General features: G+C 55.7%; 1 protein-coding gene across 15 annotated transcripts in view; it reads left to right on the forward strand.

Annotated features, from left to right (window-relative positions):
• The window catches only part of NFASC (neurofascin), a 202,273-nt gene that overhangs the window by 171,904 nt on the left and 12,652 nt on the right, over nucleotides 1-17,717 (forward strand). For 8 of the 15 annotated variants that reach the window (XM_018060022.1, XM_018060029.1, XM_018060024.1 and 5 more), the window contains 4 exons: nucleotides 108-122; nucleotides 5,744-5,974; nucleotides 9,373-9,489; nucleotides 10,542-10,694. The exons of 2 other annotated variants lie outside the window; for them this stretch is intronic. In XM_018060022.1, coding sequence (XP_017915511.1) covers nucleotides 108-122; nucleotides 5,744-5,974; nucleotides 9,373-9,489; nucleotides 10,542-10,694 — 516 coding nt within the window. The remainder of the gene's footprint in view (nucleotides 1-107; nucleotides 123-5,743; nucleotides 5,975-9,372; nucleotides 9,490-10,541; nucleotides 10,695-17,717) is intronic. 5 more of the 15 variants (XM_018060032.1, XM_018060034.1, XM_018060035.1 and 2 more) reach the window with 2 other exon arrangements.

Raw genomic sequence — 17,717 nt, forward strand, 5'->3', positions numbered from 1 at the left:
TCTCTCCTGTGATTGCTTGTCCTGTGGTCTCACCTGTGCTGTTTTCTCTTTCCTCTCATTCTTTCCACCTCTCCCTCTCTGGCTATCTTGGGTGCCGTGTTCTGAAGCCACACCAACCGCAGGTACTGTACCAACCACAGAGGTAATGGGCATGGCATGGGGCAGCGCAGGCAGAGGCCAGCCTGGCGGGGCAGACAGAGGGAGAGGCCTGGGGTGAAAGCATGCTCTCGGCGCGTACCCTTTCAGCGGGTGGGAAGCCGGATTCTGCAGGAGGCTGTGTGTGGGGGGCAGGGCCAGAGGAGAGCCAGCACCTTCCCCTCCCTTCGCTAACGAAGGCAGCTGGCTTGGAAGGGAGCCCATTCAGCGGCTCCAGACCTGCTCCCTGGAGCTGCAGCTTTCTCTGGAGCTGAGTGGTTACCTCCTCTGAGCACCTGGTCTCTTGCCCGGCTTGCCATCTCAGAGCACAGCAGGCGCAGAGCCCTTGGGTGACTTGCTGTGCCCTGGGGGTGGGGACAGTTGGCTCCTGTCTCCGGGTCAGGCTGCTACCCCCTGAAAGGGTGACCCGAGGGTGAGCGTGCCGTGCATGCTGGCCTTGCATGCTGCATGGGGCCGGGCACCAGCTCTGCCATCTCCCGTGGGTTCCGCTCAGTGAGTCTGTGTCCTGGATGGGCCAGGTACCCACGACCTGGAGTCTCAGAGGACGCCATGGGCTGAGAGTCCCATCAGCCTGCAGAAACCCAGCTTCTCAGTCTTGGGTGTTAAGGACAGTGCCCACTTCTGGGGTCTGGAAGGCAGATACACCGTGAGGAGCTGTGGGCAGGTCTGGAGCAGGAGGTGACCTGCCCTCCGAGGCCCTCCTCCCAAGCCCCCTCACGCTGTGGTCTGAGGAGCATCAGCAAGGCTGGCCCTCAAGCTGGAGGGGCTGGGCAGGGACCCAGGCTGCCGCCCCTGCCCTCCTTCGAGGCAGAGTAGAGGCCGTGAGGTGGGTGCACCGGGGCCGCCTCAGGCTGCAGGCAGCAGGGAGGCTGAGAGCCGGGTGAGGAGCTGGAGGGTTGGCTTGCGTGGAGGACCCCACCTTCCCGGGTTGGTTCCCCTCCACCCTCACTCACAGCCCCTTGCACTTTAGGTTGGTTCTGATTATGTTGCGCACCCTGCTTCCTCTGTTCGCGTTTGTCCCGTCAGCCAGACCTCTGGGAGGTGCGCGGTCATCATGCTCCCCTCTCCTCCATCATACCCTCAGATAACCCAGCCCAACGGCCAGTGCCTCCCTGCCTCTGCTGGGACGGGAGGCAGAGGGGGGTCCTGGGCCTGGAGACCAGGGGAGGGCCATCCGTGCAGCCTGGGGGTGGCCCTGACTTCCTGATCCGAGTTTGCATGGGCGCCCATGGGGCTGGCCCAGCAGGTGCCCAGGGTCCCGAAACCACTCAGTGCAGGCAGAAGGAGAGAGGCAGTGAGGGAGCCACACAGATCACCTGGAAGCTCTCTGGTCAAACAGCTCACAGTTCCCTCCCCATGCTGGCACCCGGGACCCGAGGCAGCTGGGCCTGGTGGCAGGGAGCCTGTTTTGCTCGGTGGGATCCATGCCGGGCTGTGATACCCATCTCACGTGGCAGGTGTGAGAGGGATGGGTGTAGTTCCAAACCCCCACTTCCTCCTCATTTAAGAAGGATCCGAGCTCACCCTGGTGTGCAGAGGGAGCCGGGACTTCTGTCTGTCTGTCACGTGTTTCCTGGGCTCTGCTTCCACAGGGCACAGGGCGTTTCTTGGTAAATGAGCTGTGCCAGTAGCACCAGCTGTTCCCAGCCTTGAAGGCCCCAGTGACGGCGCCCAGGGTCTCCATCGTTGGCGTGGTCTGGACCCTAGCCCACTGCTCCCTTCTCTCTTTCTCGCCAATTGTGGGTGTTTTTCCCCAAAACTGATGTGTTCCTCTCACCCAGGAAAGATGATCCCTCTCCTGCGCCCGTGTCTGCAGTCTCTTAGGGTTGCTGCCCATCTGTTCTGGCCATCTGTATTTGGCCAAGGTAGTCTGTCCACCAGGTGGACACTTTTGGACCGAGCCATCCACCTTGGAATGTCTGGGAACTGCTGCCCTTGTGTTTGGCTCAGCTCTTATCTGCCAGCGTTTGCTGGGCAGCTCTGTGGTAGGTTCTGGGCAACAAAAGATGAATAAGAGACATGTTGTCACTTAATTTTCTCCATTTCTTGCATGGTATCACCCACAACTCTGGTGGAAAACCCTTGGCCTTGGCTGGGGCGTCTTCCAGAGTGTGTTAGCACACTGGGTTGAGTACTTCGGGGAGGGGTCCTGTGCCTCCAGGTCCACCCTGGCCCTCCGTCACTCTCGGCCACCACCCTGGCCCTCCATCACTCTTGGCCGCCACCCTGGCCCTCTGTCACTCTCGGCCGCCGCCCTGGCCCTCTGTCACTCTCGGTTATCACCCTGGCCCTCCGTCACTCAGTTAGTTTCCAGCCTGGTGGTCTCTGCTGAGCAGTGAGCATATTGGTTCTGCTGTGGTTGGAGATGGCATCCCAGCCCAGCGATGGGTCTGTCCAGCCCATGGGCCATTCTGCCTATAAGCCCCACTGCTGAGCCTTATTTCCAGGCTACCCTGGGTAGCCTGGAAATAAGGGTATCTATCTGCTACCCTAACCCCGCCCCGGGGGTTGAAGTCATCTGAATCCCCTTAGACCCGAACACTGGGTAGTTTCCCCTGGAAAGCCCGCCCTTCCCTCCTGCCTGCACACGGCTCTTGACAGCTCACCCACTGACTTCCAGCCCTTCCCTCAGAACCTTGCCTTCTTGCCTCTGCCCTCCCAGTCTCTCTGGCCCTGCCCATCCCTGGGACAACCGACACTGTTAGCAGTGGGCCAGGGAGAGTGCCGATTCACCAGCTGTGACCGCGGCCAGCTAAGGTGCCGCCGCTACTGCACCTGCAATGCTGGGCATCCTCTGGGAGGGCGCCTGGGAAGCGATTCCTTTCCTCCCGCTCCTCTTGGGCCCCTCTCACTAATGCCTGATTATTGCTGCCAAGCTGAAGGAAGAGCATCTAGTAGCCATCATCAGAGAAAACCCTTGCTCCAGCCACACTGGGTGGAGGGACCGGAGAGGGAGGGGTTGAGACTGTGGCAGCATCTTCATTTCTCGTTCTTGTCTCTGCCCAGTGGAGCCCAGGACGGACTTGTTCTGGCCCTCTCTGCATCTGTTTCTAGGGCTGCTCGCTGCAGTGTCCGGGGACGCATGTGGGCCTCCAGTCGGCCCTGTGTCCGCTTGAGCGTGTGTCCCTGCCCGTGGGAGGCCCAGCGCCCACAGGAGATTGTGTGTAGTCTCCAGGGGCTGGAGTGCAGAACCACTGTGCACATGGGGGGAAGCCCGCATCTCCATACTATACAGAGGGGGGTGACTTAACTTAAAAGCGAGTGTCAGTTTTTTGATGATGTCTTTTAAGTAGTCATAGCAAAGGTGAGCTTTCTGAAATTATTAGAAAACACACTTGATAAGGAGCCAAATCGGAGTAGTTCTGTCCAGATGGACAAAATAGCTTCTCAGGGTTCCTTCCAGCAACTCAGAACAGCAGGAAAAGCCCGTGTGTGTCCATGGCCATAGAGCTGCCAGTACCAGGCCTAGGTGGGAGCTCGCCTTTGCCCTGTGGGTCTCAGATTCGTGTGTGTGCCCGTCTGTCTCGTTGCCTGTCTTGGTGAGTGGGATAAGAAAATTCCTGCTGGCTGATCCTTGAAACACCAGGCTTGCATTGCAGGCCTGTGCCACCTGAAATGCATCCTTGAGTACTCACTGTGAGAGGGAGAGTTTTTCCCACTACATGTTCCCCTCACGCCCACCTTCCTGATGTCCATGTTGACTGGGTTTGGGGAACGTAGCGCTATCTGGTCCTGACTTTGTCCAGGAATCTCTGGAATGCATGGGGCATGGTCAGTTGCCCACTGTGACCTCTGTGATCAGCAACCTCAGGCCCAGTAACGCCTCTGATCTTATAAACAGGGAAGCAACTGGGATCCCAGGAACAGTCACTCCTTTTCTGTGGGGGACTTGTAACGTGGAGGCCCACGGGAATGAAAAGGGCTTTCGTTGGTCAGGCTCTTGTTGAGAAGGCTTAGGATCTCTTAATTCTTGAGAGAAGCTTTCTGGCAGTTTTCTCTCTGGTCTCTTTCTTGCTTCAGCCCTCTTCTGGGGAGTGTGGATAGTATTTACCTGAACTTCTGGAGATTTGAGATAAGATAGGATATCTCTCTTCGTTGGAAGTTAGCGTTACCTATTTGTGTCTTAAGGGCTTCCCTGATAGCTTAGTTGGTAAAGAATCCACCTGCAATGCAGGAGAGGCTGGTTTGATTCCTGGGTCAGGAAGATCCCCTGGAGAAGGGACAGGCTACCCACTCCAGTATTCTGGCCTGGAGAATTCCATGTACAGAGGAGCCTGGCAGACTACAGTCCATGGGGTCACAAAGAGTCAGACACAGCTGAGAGATGCCCTACCTTCTTCCCTGTTAGCAGAAAGTAGGCTGGTCAGATCACAGGAGATAGAAGGTAAGGAGGAGCGGTATCCCTGGCTCTCTTGATTTCCCATCATTCTTCTCAGCATTAGCAGTACTGGAACTAAAGAGTAATAGGTCAGCCCTTTGTTAGCGTCCACAGCTCTTCTATAGAAAGGAAGAGGGTCTATGGAAACATTGTCATGATAGACCTAACCCCCTACGGCTCACCCCTGTCAAAGGGCAGCTTTGGATGGGAGATGAGAAAGTAAGAATTACAGCAGATATGAAGCCCTCTGAAGATTTATGCAAAAAAGCAGCCCGCATGTGCCTCACTCGTATCTTGGGATTTCTGCATTTACTGTGGACTGGGGAGGTGGGGCCCAGGACCCAAATGTCCTAGAGAGAAAGGCAGTTACTACAAGCCAGGGTGGTGGTGGTTGTTTAATCGCTAAGTTATGTCCAACTCTGTGACCCCCTGGACTGCAGCACGCCAGGCTTCCCTGTCCTTCACTATCTCCCTGAGTTTGCTCCAACTTACGTCCATTGAGTCAGTGATGCCATTCAACCATCTTATCCTCTGTCGCCCCCAGGATGGATTGGGGTAATTGCAGGAAGGACCATCCCTGGGCAGAGAAGAAGGGAAGAGAGGCAGGAAATAAATACGAGCTGAGAGCCTGGGGAAGGGGTGACGGTGGAGGCAGAGAAGAGCAAGCACGGGACAAGGCTTGCCTGCAGAGTGGGGATGGTTCTCTCTCTGTCGTTGGGTTTGGGTGGTGTTAGGCCTCAGGCAGGTGGGAGGAAGTGTCATTTCGGAGTGAACGGTTGGGAATGGTAGGCTTCCTGGTGCTCCTGCAGACAGGGCCCTGCCAGCTGCCCATCTCAAGGCCCAGGCCCCAGGCCTGGACCCGAGTGATGCTGCTTGGCCTCTGCTGGGTGGCGCTTGGCCTGGGACTCCATGTCACCCTTGGGGTCTGAGCGACTCAGTCCATGTGCCTTCGTCGTCACTGCCCTTGGCTGGGTGCATGCTGGGCGCTTTGAGACACATAGGCCATGAGAAGAAAATGAAACACTCAGGCTTCATTCTCTTCCCTTCCCGCGGCCCTGTGCCTGCCTGACCCATCTGTCCTGCTTGGAGAGCCTTCCGGTCACTGAGCTCCATCTGTCCCGTGGGCTGCCTGCCTTGCACGCGGGGCCCTGCGTCCAGCCTTGGGACAGCCAGACCGACCAGACGCGACTATTTTACATTTCCCCTTAGCGCCTCCCACGTCGCCCCCGACCACGGTGGGCGCGCCCGGCACGGTGAGCAGTACTGATGCCACTGCCGCCACCGCCGAAGCCACAGCAGTCCCCACCGTCCCACCCGTCTCTCCTACCACCACCGCCGCCACCGAAGCCACAGCCACTGCCGCCGCCACCGCCGCCGCCACCACCACCACCACCACCACGGAGAGTCCCGCCACCACCAGGACTGAGATCCGGGAATCCGGTACTGCCCACCGTCCATGCCCCTGCCCCTCCATCCGCAGGCCTCCCCAGGCAGGACGGGGGAGACTGGATTCTCAGGCTGGTGGCCTCGAGGCACAGAGCACCCTGCCCCGACGCTCTGGGGGGTCTCCACCGCTCAGACCCTGTCCTAACCTCAGATCCTTGTTCTTTAACAGAGGGCTACACCATGCAAGCAGGCACTCCAGGGCCCAGACAGTAGGGCTGCCTCCAGCTACATACTGAGGGATCGGCTGAGGGCTGAGCACTGCAGAGGGGGCGAGGGGGGAAGGAGAGGGGCCGGACATTGGCCAACTGCGAAGGCCTCCTGCCCTTGCCGTGTTGCCCCAGCCTTGCGGCAGAGCCTGGGGAGGGGGGCGTAGCTGGCCGAGCCAGGCGGCTCTGTTCCCAGAATCCCGCGCCTCCCTTGAGCCTCTCCTGGAAAAGCAGGTTTATAGGCTTTTTTTTATAAGGTCAGAGCTTCCAGGAAATGGCACTGCCGAGGAGTTCTGAAATGCTGGCGAGTGCTTTGTTGCTCTCTCCCCTCTTATTCCCCACACCCCCAGATTATACACACGGAGGGAAAACCACAGGCTTTCTAGGGGCCCCTGGGAAGGATCGATCCCAGGGCTGGCCTGCTGAGCCCAGACAATGTGCTCTTCCTGCATCAGGCAGCCAGGCCGGGAAGCTCTGTACTTCCAGCCCGCGGAGACCCCTTGGGGACCCAGCAGTGCTTCTGAGAACTGACATCAAACACTCCTATTACCGTGGAGGGGAGGGCCTCCAGCTTGTAGAGCCCAGAGACCAACTGTCAAGCCAGCGTGATGTGGCAGCAGGGCTGCTGGCAGGAAGCTCCCAGAACGCTCCTCCAGCAGCTGCAGGGCCGTAGGCCCCCCTCTCTCCTGGGCACGTCCCTCCAGCTGCCAGGGCTGCGCTCACCCCTCCCCTGTTCTCTCAGCACCCGAGTGAGAATGGAGGCTTAATGCACGTGTGAGTCTTTGCTTTAATCCAGTTACATGGAGTCGTGTGAGCCGTAAGTGAGACACGCAACGTGTAGCTGACATGATGCTCCTCAGACCTTGAAAACTGATTTAGCTTAAAGCTGCAGTATTGAAAATGTAAACAGCCTGCTCTGCAAGAAAAAGTTGGCTAAGGAGAAACCTGCTAGGCTATCAGGACCTGCCCCTGGCAGTTTGGTGATGGGTGTTCTTTGGGGCCATGGGAGGCTTCAGGTGGGCCTCTGTGTCCCACGTGGATGCTCCAAATTCACAGAAGAGATGTACCGAGAATGAAGACAGGGAGTGGGTCTTGCTCTTGGAAGGGTTGGCCCTGATGCCACAGAGGACGAGCCTGTGGACGTGCATGCAGAGTTGTAGCTGCACCTGAGATGCCGCAGGGGCCACGCCGCCCTCCGAGTTCGTCCTTACGGGGCCCCCTCGACATCCCTGGTCCCTGCACGCAGCGCAGCGGCTCGGCTGCCCAGGGTTTCCAAAAGGAATGTGCATCTTTATCATGTCTTACAACTGAGGATAGGGTTGTTCCTAAGGTTACTTTTTTTTTCAGGGTGAAATGGGATTTTGTCCTTTGGTTCTCCTTTTTTGATCTCAAGGGATAGCCCTTACATCTCACATCTCAGGAGTCGACAGAACAATCCCTGCTTCCCTTCAGTTCTTGTTGTTGTTATAGTCCAGGATAGCTTTCCTTATTGCTGCCTCTCTCTGAGCTTTTCATCTTTTAATGATCATCATCTTGGTATTTCTAGACGGCAGAGCCTTCCTCCACCTTCCACTAAAAATCATTTGGTTTCCCACTGCTTGACCTTATCTAATAGTGCCCCCATTTCCATTACCTTTAAGACAGTCAGCCTTGGGCCAGGGTTGTGTTGGTAGTCAAACTGTTTAAACCCAAATCCTTGGGCTTATTTCCAGGGCCCAGAGCTGAGGAGGGAAAATGTCAAGTCCCCAGACCATAACCAATCACAATTCACTCCCACTAGAAAGAGCCATGAGCTCCTAAGGAGCTGGGATTCGGGCTGACTTAAAGCAGCCGATACAGTGGAAACCGTAGACAGATCGGTAAGGAAGCCTGCCTTCTGCCCTGCCCGCAGAGAAGGCCTGGCGCCATCAATGGAATCTCTTTCTTGCTCCTCACCTAAAACGAATCACATTCACTTGGGACGACCGGCAACTAACAAGGTTGGAGTAGAAAAGGCGCTGCTTAGGAGTGAAGACCAGGAGATCGTTTATCACTTCCCGAGCCCTGCAGACTCGGTCACGTGTCAGATAGATAATGCACGCATCACCAATGTACTCTATTCATTTATTTTTGACAAGTGAGTTGGTGACAGTGCCCCCTTGCGTGCTAATAAAAGATTCAGGAGCCACGCTGGTAAAGTCTTTGAGATACAAGGCTTCGTGCTAGTACTCCACTGTGAAATCTTTGCTGAGAAATGGGATACAGAGACTAGACTGCTGGGATGTGGAAAAATGATTGCGTTTGAAGATTCCTGCCACTCTCCTGTCCACAGGCTATGGCTTCAGATTGTGTGATGGCTTTAATAAAGCAGCTCCCAGCTCATAGGAACTACGTAATTAATGCCTTCTGTGTTGCATGGAGATCAGGTCTCAAAGATACCAACAGAACAGGATTCTGCTGGTGTCTGGGCCTCTGAATGTTGGGTGTCAAGAAGGAGTTACCTTCTATGTGCCATGAAAGGGAGAGGACGGATTCGTACTGTCTCTTCTCGGAGCCCTGGGGTTTTAGGCCCAAGTCCCGTTAGACTGTCTGAGGCCCTTTTTCACAGAGTTCAGCGTCTTGGTGACCAAGGATGACCCCAAGGGCTCTGTGTAAGCTGCCGCGCTCCGTCTCCAGTTTCAGGAGCGCAATAAGGTTTTCCTTTGGTCCTGTCCTTTGGGGAGATCTCATCTCTCTCTCGACCGGCTTTGCAAGATGCCTTTTTCCTTTCTGTAGAACGTCTGTAGCTGATGGGAAAGAGGCACATTTCCCCCCCGCCCCTCGCCCCCCACCCCACCCGGTCTGCATCCTAGCTAACAGGGCTTTTCACTACACCGTGGAAATCTGTGAGAAGGGACCTAAAAAGGGAAGGAACCCTGGCTAGGGCCTCCGGTGGCCTGGGCCACACCCACTCTTTCATTCGCACCCCCGCCTATGTGGACACACAGTTTCCAGCTCTGCCTCACACGCAGGGCCCCGGACTGTCCTGCTCGTGCCTGGATGGCGACCTCTGGCCTGGCCGCCAAGGCTGCAGCTTGGAGCTCCGTCAGGCCCTGTGTGCAGCCCCTTCCTACGTACCCTGTCCTAGCTGCCCGTGTGTGTGTCTGTCTGTCTGTCTCCAGCGCCTCCTCCCTCCTCACCACTAACTCCTCTTCTAACCCCCGCCAGCCCCCGACGAGCAGTCCATCTGGAACGTCACTGTGGTCCCCAACAGTAAATGGGCCAACATCACCTGGAAGCACAGTTTCGGGCCGGGAACTGACTTTGTGGTTGAGTACATCGACAGTAAGCATTGCTGTGTGGGTGCGGCAGCAGCTGCCGCGGGTAGCACGGATGCCCTTCGAGAGGCGCAGGGCGCGCCCCCGGGCTCGGGGAGGCCTTTCCGCCGCCCCACTGTGGCTTCGTGAAGTCGATGCGTGCTCAGGCGGCAGGGGTGGGCAGAGCAAGCTCAAGGTGAAGAGGGGTTTCTGCGCCATCAGTGGCGGTCCAGGGGTGCCTTGCTCGGCAGCGGGGGCATGGCCTGGCTGAGGGCCCTCTGTCCATTTCCTGCCCAGGACAAGGGTTTCGACAGCACCCCAGTGAGCTCACTCTCGCTGCTGTGTGGGTTCCTTCATTTAGGATCCTTACTCTTAGGGTCTCCCCTGGACAGTTGGACCCCCAACTGTACTTTGCTCACAGAGGGACGCCAGCTGCCCGCAGGTCAGAGACGCCATCCAGGGTCACACGTCTTAGCTTGAGCTGAGCTGGTGCTCCTTTACTGGATATTTGTGAGACTGGAGTGAGATCAGGGTAGCTGGGTGAAGGCCCCGTTCCGGAGGGCTCAGACCCGCCGTGCTGGCCTGTTAGACTTGTGCCGGAAGGCCCCCGGAGCTCTGAGAGAGAACAAAACCAACTCGGTTCTCTGTGGTTGGAGAACCCAGAACTGCTAGTTTGTCATAGTTTTCCAGCACTTCCCATGACCAGCATTCACCCCACCCCCCAGACAACCAGGCTGTCGCTTCTCCTGAAGTGCGAGCTCACGCAGCAAGAAATGCAAGGGGAAGCCGGGAGTGAGGCCTGAGGAGTAGAGCCACCCTGCGGGGTGCCGAGTTACCCTCTCCAGGGTAGCGGAGCGCTGGCTGACACCCTGAGAGCCTGAGGAAGCGGGTCCTAGTGTGCTCCGCGCCTCAGCCTGCGGCGAGCACAGGAAGCCTCGCGAGGGGCAGTGTCCTGCGGGACGGCCTGGCCCCCGCCGCCCCCACCGTGCCTCCACCTTTGGCAGGCGCCCAGGCGTCTAGGCATTGCCTCTCCAGCTCCCCGTGCCCAGCCTTAGGCTGACTGAGGTTTCTGTTCCCCAGGCAATCATACGAAAAAAACTGTCCCTGTTAAGGCCCAGGCTCAGCCCGTACAGCTGACAGACCTCTATCCCGGGATGACATACACGTTGCGCGTTTATTCCCGGGACAACGAGGGCATCAGCAGTGCCGTCATCACCTTTATGACCAGTGCAGGTGAGAGGGGTCTGGCCTGGCCGTCCCCGGCAAGCATGGGCATGTCGTGCTCATCCTCAGCTTCCTGCTTGTCTCTCCTCCCGGGAAGGAAGACTCACCCTCCCGTTCCTCACCTTGCATGGCGTGGCTCTGCCCTTCTTACGTGTCAGTCTGCAGCTACCGGAAAGACAGAATGAGCCAAAAGTGCATGCCGCCAGAGAGGAAAGTGCGCGCCCGACCCTGTGGGGATGAGGGGGCATCACGCAGCCTGAGGACAATGGAGCCCTCCAACCTCCACTGTGCTGGAAACGAGGACTCAGTGTGAGCATAAACATGGTCTTTGTGTGGGGGTCTTGGGGCAGTGCTACCTGGCCTCACACAGGCTCGCTTCCTGCATGTGGGGTTAGGGGATAGGACCAGGTCTTTACCCCAGGAATCTTCCCAGGAACCAAACCAAGGATCAGTGTGTATGGCATTGCCTTGCCGCTGTCAACTGTTGTTTAAAAACTCCAAAGGGTGTGACCCGAATTGTTTGGAGCTTTGTTTTTGGGCTTCCCTGGTGGCACAGAGGTTAAAGCGTCTGCCTGCAATGTGGGAGACCTGGGTTCGATCCCTGGGTCAGGAAGATCCCCTGGAGAAGGAAATGGCAACCCACTCCAGTATTCCTGCCTGGAGAATCCCATGGATGGAGGAGCTTGGTGGGCTACAGTCCACGGGTCGCAGAGTCGGACACAACTGAGCAACTTCACTTCACTTTGTTTCAGTTTAACTTTGCCCCAGATTTGTCATGGCTTAAAAGTAGCTGACCTTTTGTTGCACTGAGGAGGAGAAACTTTCCAGTCCTAGAAGAGCTCTGGACCTTTCAGGGCTTCAGCTGTGGATGGAGAAGCTTCTTCATTTGTACCAAACCAACAGGGAAACTGGGGCTCAGTTAACAAGGTTCAGAAATCTCTCTGTTCGTCAGGGTGGCTGGCAGTCTGGAGGGCACTTGCTTGTCTGTTTGTGTCTCTCTTTAAAATCAGCTGGGCAAGCTGGCCAAGGGGCCGGTTGTTAAGCCCTGGGGAAAGGATGAGTTTGGGGAAAGAGACAGAGAAGAAAGGACCAGTCCCTGCCCTCAGGCACGTCCTGCTCAGGTGCAGGTTACTAGACACAAGGCTAAGGGAAAGAACACACCATGGTTTATGTGGAGTTCCAAATGTGGACTTGTGTGTCCTCCTGTGCCTGGCTTGAGGCTGATCCTGGTGGCTTGCGTCTCGAGAGTCTCAGCCCGTGTGTGTAATGCCTCCCGCCACCCCTTCCAGCCTGGTCCCTCATGGTCCGGGTGTCCCCGCCTCCTCCCTGTGTCTCTGCCTGTTCTGCGCACATGCATGTCCATGCCTATCCGTGCCATCAAGACTCGGGGAGTCTGAGTCCTGCTGCCTGCTTGAGGCTCACCAGGCCAGCTAGGACAGGAAGCCTGCAAGTAGCCAGGCCATCCTGGGAGCCAGGCCCGGAGACTGGGCAGTTGACTGACTGAAGCAGGCGGCTGGACTCTGTCTGACCCAGTCAGGGCTCCAAGCTGTTGCTCACATGTGTGCATGCGTTTGCTTTTGCTTTGTTACAAACTTGAGTCCAGCCCAGAGGCAGAAAGCAAGGATGAGATCTGATGAAAGAGTTCCATCCTAGGGAATGCAGCAAAAGCCGGCTCAGCCTGCTTGCAGAGCTTAACTTTGCCCAGTGCTGAGCCCAGGGGCTGTGGGTGTGGGCTGGGGAGAAAGAGCCAGAGGGGAAAGGGCCAGTCCCTGCCCTCAGGGACGCCCCAGTCTGCTCTGAAGTCCCAGCATTCCGTGCAAAGGAAAGCAGTGAGAGTGATTGGCGATGCCCTTCTGAACACTGACTTAGAAGTTCATTTCCCCTTTCCTGTGGTTGCTATGGAGAGGCTGACCCCATAGCTTGCTTTCAGGGTGTGAGGCCTGCAGCGCCCGCATGTGTCCCCACCTCCTCCCCACGCAAGCTGGAGAGGGCAGGCTCGTGACCCTCGCTCTGGGCACTTACTGCTCCCTTTCCTCACGGGCTGGCTGGAAATGACTATGTGCAAACCACATAGAGAAGAAAACTGTTTTTACTTTCTAAACTTCGTGTATGCCTGTGAGTGTGTCCAGATCCTCTGAAAATACACGAAGGAGTGGGTGGACTCCAGAGCCAAGTTCACACAATCATCTCCCAGGTCCCTGGGTCTCATCAAGTTTATGACCATCCTGGGGCCCAACCACCAGTCTTTAGACAACCACAGGCTATCACTTCTGTCCATAGACTCAAACATGTTATAATGGTTCATGAAGGAAATGGAAAAAAAAACCACAAGGAATGCTCACAGGCTCCCTGATTCTCACCAGAAAGATCCCACATGAGAAGTTAATCACTTTCTTGAAGCTTTTGAAACCAAAGAGGCCTGAGGGGCCCCAACACATAACCCTGGATTCCAAGAGACCTTTCAGCTCTCACATCCTGGAGCAGGCTGGATGGGGTGCTGACGGGCCCAGCGAGACAGACAGCAAGCTGCCTTAGGCCTCAGGGACGTGGGAGGAGGGACATTAGGGGACCTGTGGTCGGCCTCTTTTTGCTGAGCTGGGAGAAACCCAGGATGGAGTGAGTTGAAGATGGAGAGGTGTAAAATGATGCGTAAGTGAGAGCAGCCACACCAAACTGCATTTGAAGAAAGCCCGTCCCTGTCATATTTGTTCATCCACCCTATTTCTGAAATAGTTTTTCTGCCTGCTTTGAGTGACTGGCCTCTCTCCAATGATCAAACCAATTTCCTCTTGATTAGAGTGAAGAGCCTAAGGGACCTGTGCTTTGCAAGTAAACTACACATTTCCGAGCAGGGTTGTAGAGAATGATTGTGACCTCTAGGCCAGAGTAGGAGATACTAGAACCTGTGTGTTCCCAGTGAACAGGTGCTGTCCTGGGTTCTTTTAGCTCCAACAAAGGTTGAAAATGTAGATATTCACTGATCTTGGGATGTTGCTATTACTGTGACCATTAGGGATCTGGAAACATGTTGAATGGATCGATTAAGAATGGTCTTGGCAGACAAATGTAATTGCCCTGAAGCCCTGCAAAAATGCCGCCTCCTCTCAGGGTCTTTGGAGTCATGTGAGTGAGATTATGTCCTAACTTTCTTTTGGTTCTTGAGAAACTAAATCATTTTGGTGGAGTCTGATTGAGCCCACCTTACCCCAGATCCCACTGGGTTTTGTGTGTCTTTGTTATTGTGTATCATTGACATTGATTAGTTTTAGGCATACAACATAATCATTCGACCTGTGCAAAATGATTATCACGACAAATTTAGTTAACATCTATCACCAAACATAGTTACAAAATCTGCTTGGTTTTGAAGAGCCTTGTATGTCTGAACTTCACAGAAAATTCTTTGATCTTTTCAGTAAGGACTGAAAGTAACATTTGAACTTTGCATGATGGTGTCAGGAATGGAAAGCTATATTTAATTTGTAAATTTCTCATATGGCCACCTTCCATGGAATTGCGCCTTTCTTTCCCAAGAGAAAGGAGTCTCATGGGAGACAGCTGTCAGCAAGATAGTGGAGCAAACAGGTCACTGCAGACATTCAGACCAACTTCTTTGCAAAAGATGGGAACCACTGTTCAAACATAAGTTGAAGTGGCTCCTTCATCCCAGTGCCCAGGTGGCATGTGGTGAAGCCAATATCCTTGGGACCCTTTGGCTGGTATGAAGAAAAAATGAAAGAGATAGCCCGTGTTAACCTTAGTGGTGGTGGTGGTTTATTTGCTAAGTCATGTCCAACTCTTGCAACCCCATGGACTACAGCCTGCCAGGCTCCTCTGTCTATGGGATTTCCCAGGCAAGGATGCTAGAGTGGGTTGCCATTTCCTCCTCCATAGTTAAATTAGATTAAATTGGCCATTAGTCAGTAAGTAGTCAGTGACAACTAGTTGGGTGACCAGCCTCATGCTAAGGACAAGGGGGCTCAAAGGATCCCCAGGTCTCCAGCCTTTGTAATATCATTGGACATCAGAACCCAGGAAACACAGCAATTAAATATTGCATCATGTGGAGTAAAGGGGGTTGAAACTGGAGTTAAGAGACTTGTGTGAGCTGAAGGAATCGGAGATTCAGGAAGGAGGGGGTTGAACGTGGAAAGGGGAAGGACGGGAAGGGTGGCTGTCCAGGCTCTCTGGGGCAGGGTGGGGAGGGTGCGGAAGGGGACAACCAGGGCACCTGGCTTGACTGAAGTGTTCTGGAAACATAACAGCATGATGTATCATTGTATCCTTGGAATCTGACAAACAGACTGAATGGAACCCTTTAGAACTGGGTAGTGACGTGACTATGGGAAACACTTTGGAAGGAGCAAATGATAGCCCTTAGAGGTGAGATGTGAGGTGCTGTCAGCAGGGGCAGATGGGTGATCCAGGGAGATGTCAGGAGCAAGCCCCGGGCTTGCAGTGTGGAACTGGGTGGAAGGACAAGGGGAGATGAAAGGAGTTTGGAAAGGCACGGCCAGAGGACAGGTGAGAGTGAGTCCAGGGTGCTGTGGTGAGTCTGGGAAAGGCGCCCTTGGTGGTGGTGGGTGAGCACGGAGTACAGCGGGTGTGGAGGCCAGCACGTGGGGCACAGAAGAGCTGGCAGGAATCGGCGATGATGGCGGAAGGTTGGAGCATTTCCCTGTAAGAGGACAGTGTGCGCACGAGAGCCAAAAAGCCTGGCATGCTCCTCAGAAATGCCTTAAAACAGGGAGCTGCAGTGCATTTAACAGAGAAAGGGGAGAGACAGCACCGGGGGAGAAACTGAGAAATGCTGGAGTTTTCAGAGATCCTTACAGGACGGAGCCACCAAGGAGATGAGGTGTTGGGTCCCTGCAGAGGGGAGAGAGGAGAGCCCTCTCGGGTATGGAAGGAGACGGCTGCAGAGGCTGTGAAGCTCCAGTGTGGAGCAGGTGAGCATGACCCCAAGACGCAGACTGGGAGGGAGGGTCACGTCGGATCAGCGGGAGGGAGAGGGGGAGCAGGGAGGAGCGGAAGGGGGGCCACTGCCGTGGAGGGCCCGCTGAAGTATGACTCCGTGAGACTGTGACGGGCCTGGTCTGCATCTTCCGCCAGCGAAGCTCACTGTAAGAGCAGGAGAATGCAGTAACTGCCAAGGGGAGCCGCAGCGGGCGATTGAGTCAGGTGTGGCACAGGTGGCACGGAAGGGAGGGCAGCATGGAGCCTGCGGGAGGCAGAGCCCCATCAGGCCCAGAGGGTGAGGGGGTGGGCCAGGGGACGAAGCCAAGGAGCAGATGAGAACTGAGTGCCCTGTGTTCCGGGCTCTGGCCCAGCCCCGGGGACGATAGTCCCTCCTTCAAGGAGCTCACCTTCTGAGTGGAGTGGTGAAGAGCACAGACTCAAACCAGATAGCCTGGGGCCACAGCTCAACTCTACCACTTACCCGTTCCAGGGCCCTGAGCCCATCACTGACCTCAGCACATCGGTTGCCTCACCTATGAAATAGGGTAATAGTACAAATGCACCTTTTTGCCTTTTCCTACTGTTGAAGAGGTTTGCCATTCCCTTCTCCAGTGGACCAGGTTTTGTCAGAACTCTCCACCATGAAACATCCGTCTCTGGTGGCTCTGCACAGCATGGCTCACGGCTTCATTGAGTTACACAGGGCTGTGATCCATGTGGTCATTTTGGTTAGTTTTCTGTGACTGTACTTTTCATTCTGGAGGCCATGGGATTGCAGTTCTTGCTGCTGCTTAAGGAGGACAAGGGATGACAGAGGACAAGATGGTTGGATAGCATCACTGTCTCAATGGATACAAGTTTGAACAAGCCTGGCATGCTGCAGTCCATGGGGTCGCAAAGAGTCAGACACGACTTCGTGACCGAACAACAAATCCACCCTATGGGACTGTTGTGAGGCTTAAACTAGATAATTGTGGGAAAGTGCTTTGAGCTGTGTCAGCCCATAGGAAGTGCTTAAACAAGTATAAGCTGTGAGCAGTAGTAGTCTAGCCAGTTGCTTTACGTGCTATGAAAAGGGCAAGTGCAGTCCTGCAGATAGAGTGGCCGGGTGGGAAAGAGAGTTTTGTCTTAGCTGGGAAGGTCCAGGAAAGCCTCTCTGAAGAGACGACATTGGATGAGGCCGCCGTCTCATCAGATCTCAGGGCAGCAGATGCAGAGGCCCCTGAGGCAGGAGTGGGAGCGGCCAGGGGGCCCGGAGCGGCCCGGGTGGTGGGAGACGCGACTGATGGAGCCCAGCGGGTCAGGGCAGGGAATGGAGTTTTTCTTAATGGGAGTGAGAAACACCAGAGGTTGAAATGAGGTAATCTGATGCTGTGTGGGGCCTGGGAAGACCTCTCAGATCTTGTGTGGGACGTAGCCTGTGGACGCAGGGCTGGGACTTCCCCCACAGCACCCGGATCAGTGTAGTAATGGCCGTGTTCTTATGGAACTTTCCAGCCCGGACTGCCTGGGCAGCCAGGCTGCAGAGAGAGGGGAAGGTCTTGCTCATCAATCTTCATTGTTTATTGAGACCCAGCTTGGTGCAAGGCCCTTGGCTGGACGCTGAGAACACGGTAGAGACAGTTTCTCCACCCACGAAGAGCCAAGAGTAGGCCACACCTGGATACCTGCCCCGCACGATGGTGTGACGCAGAGCCTGTGGTCGTGTCTCTGCCGCTGTGCTTCTTCCCTAGGAGGCCTGGAGCCTCAGCTCGGGCCGCGTGGCTCCCAGTGCTCCCACCATAGTCTGGGTCTCCCAGAGGCTCCTCCACTGGCTCTGCCTGCCCCGGGTTCCCTGCAGTCTCCTCTGTCCCTGATCCTGTCCTCCAAGTCGTGGTTTCCATGGAAGGCTGCGTCTTTTCTTCTTCAGTCCGTAGACAGGAAGAGGGCAGGTGACTCCTATGCATCCCACCCCTTCCCATCTCCACCTTCAGTCCTGGGTCCTCCAGGACACCGTCAGACTTGCCTCCGGTCTCCAGGCCCATGCAGCCTGCCCCTAGAGTCATGAAGGGGTCTCCCACCTTGAGACAGGCC

Source organism: Capra hircus, chromosome 16, assembly GCF_001704415.2.
Source record: "Capra hircus breed San Clemente chromosome 16, ASM170441v1, whole genome shotgun sequence".
NCBI lineage: Eukaryota > Metazoa > Chordata > Mammalia > Artiodactyla > Bovidae > Capra > Capra hircus.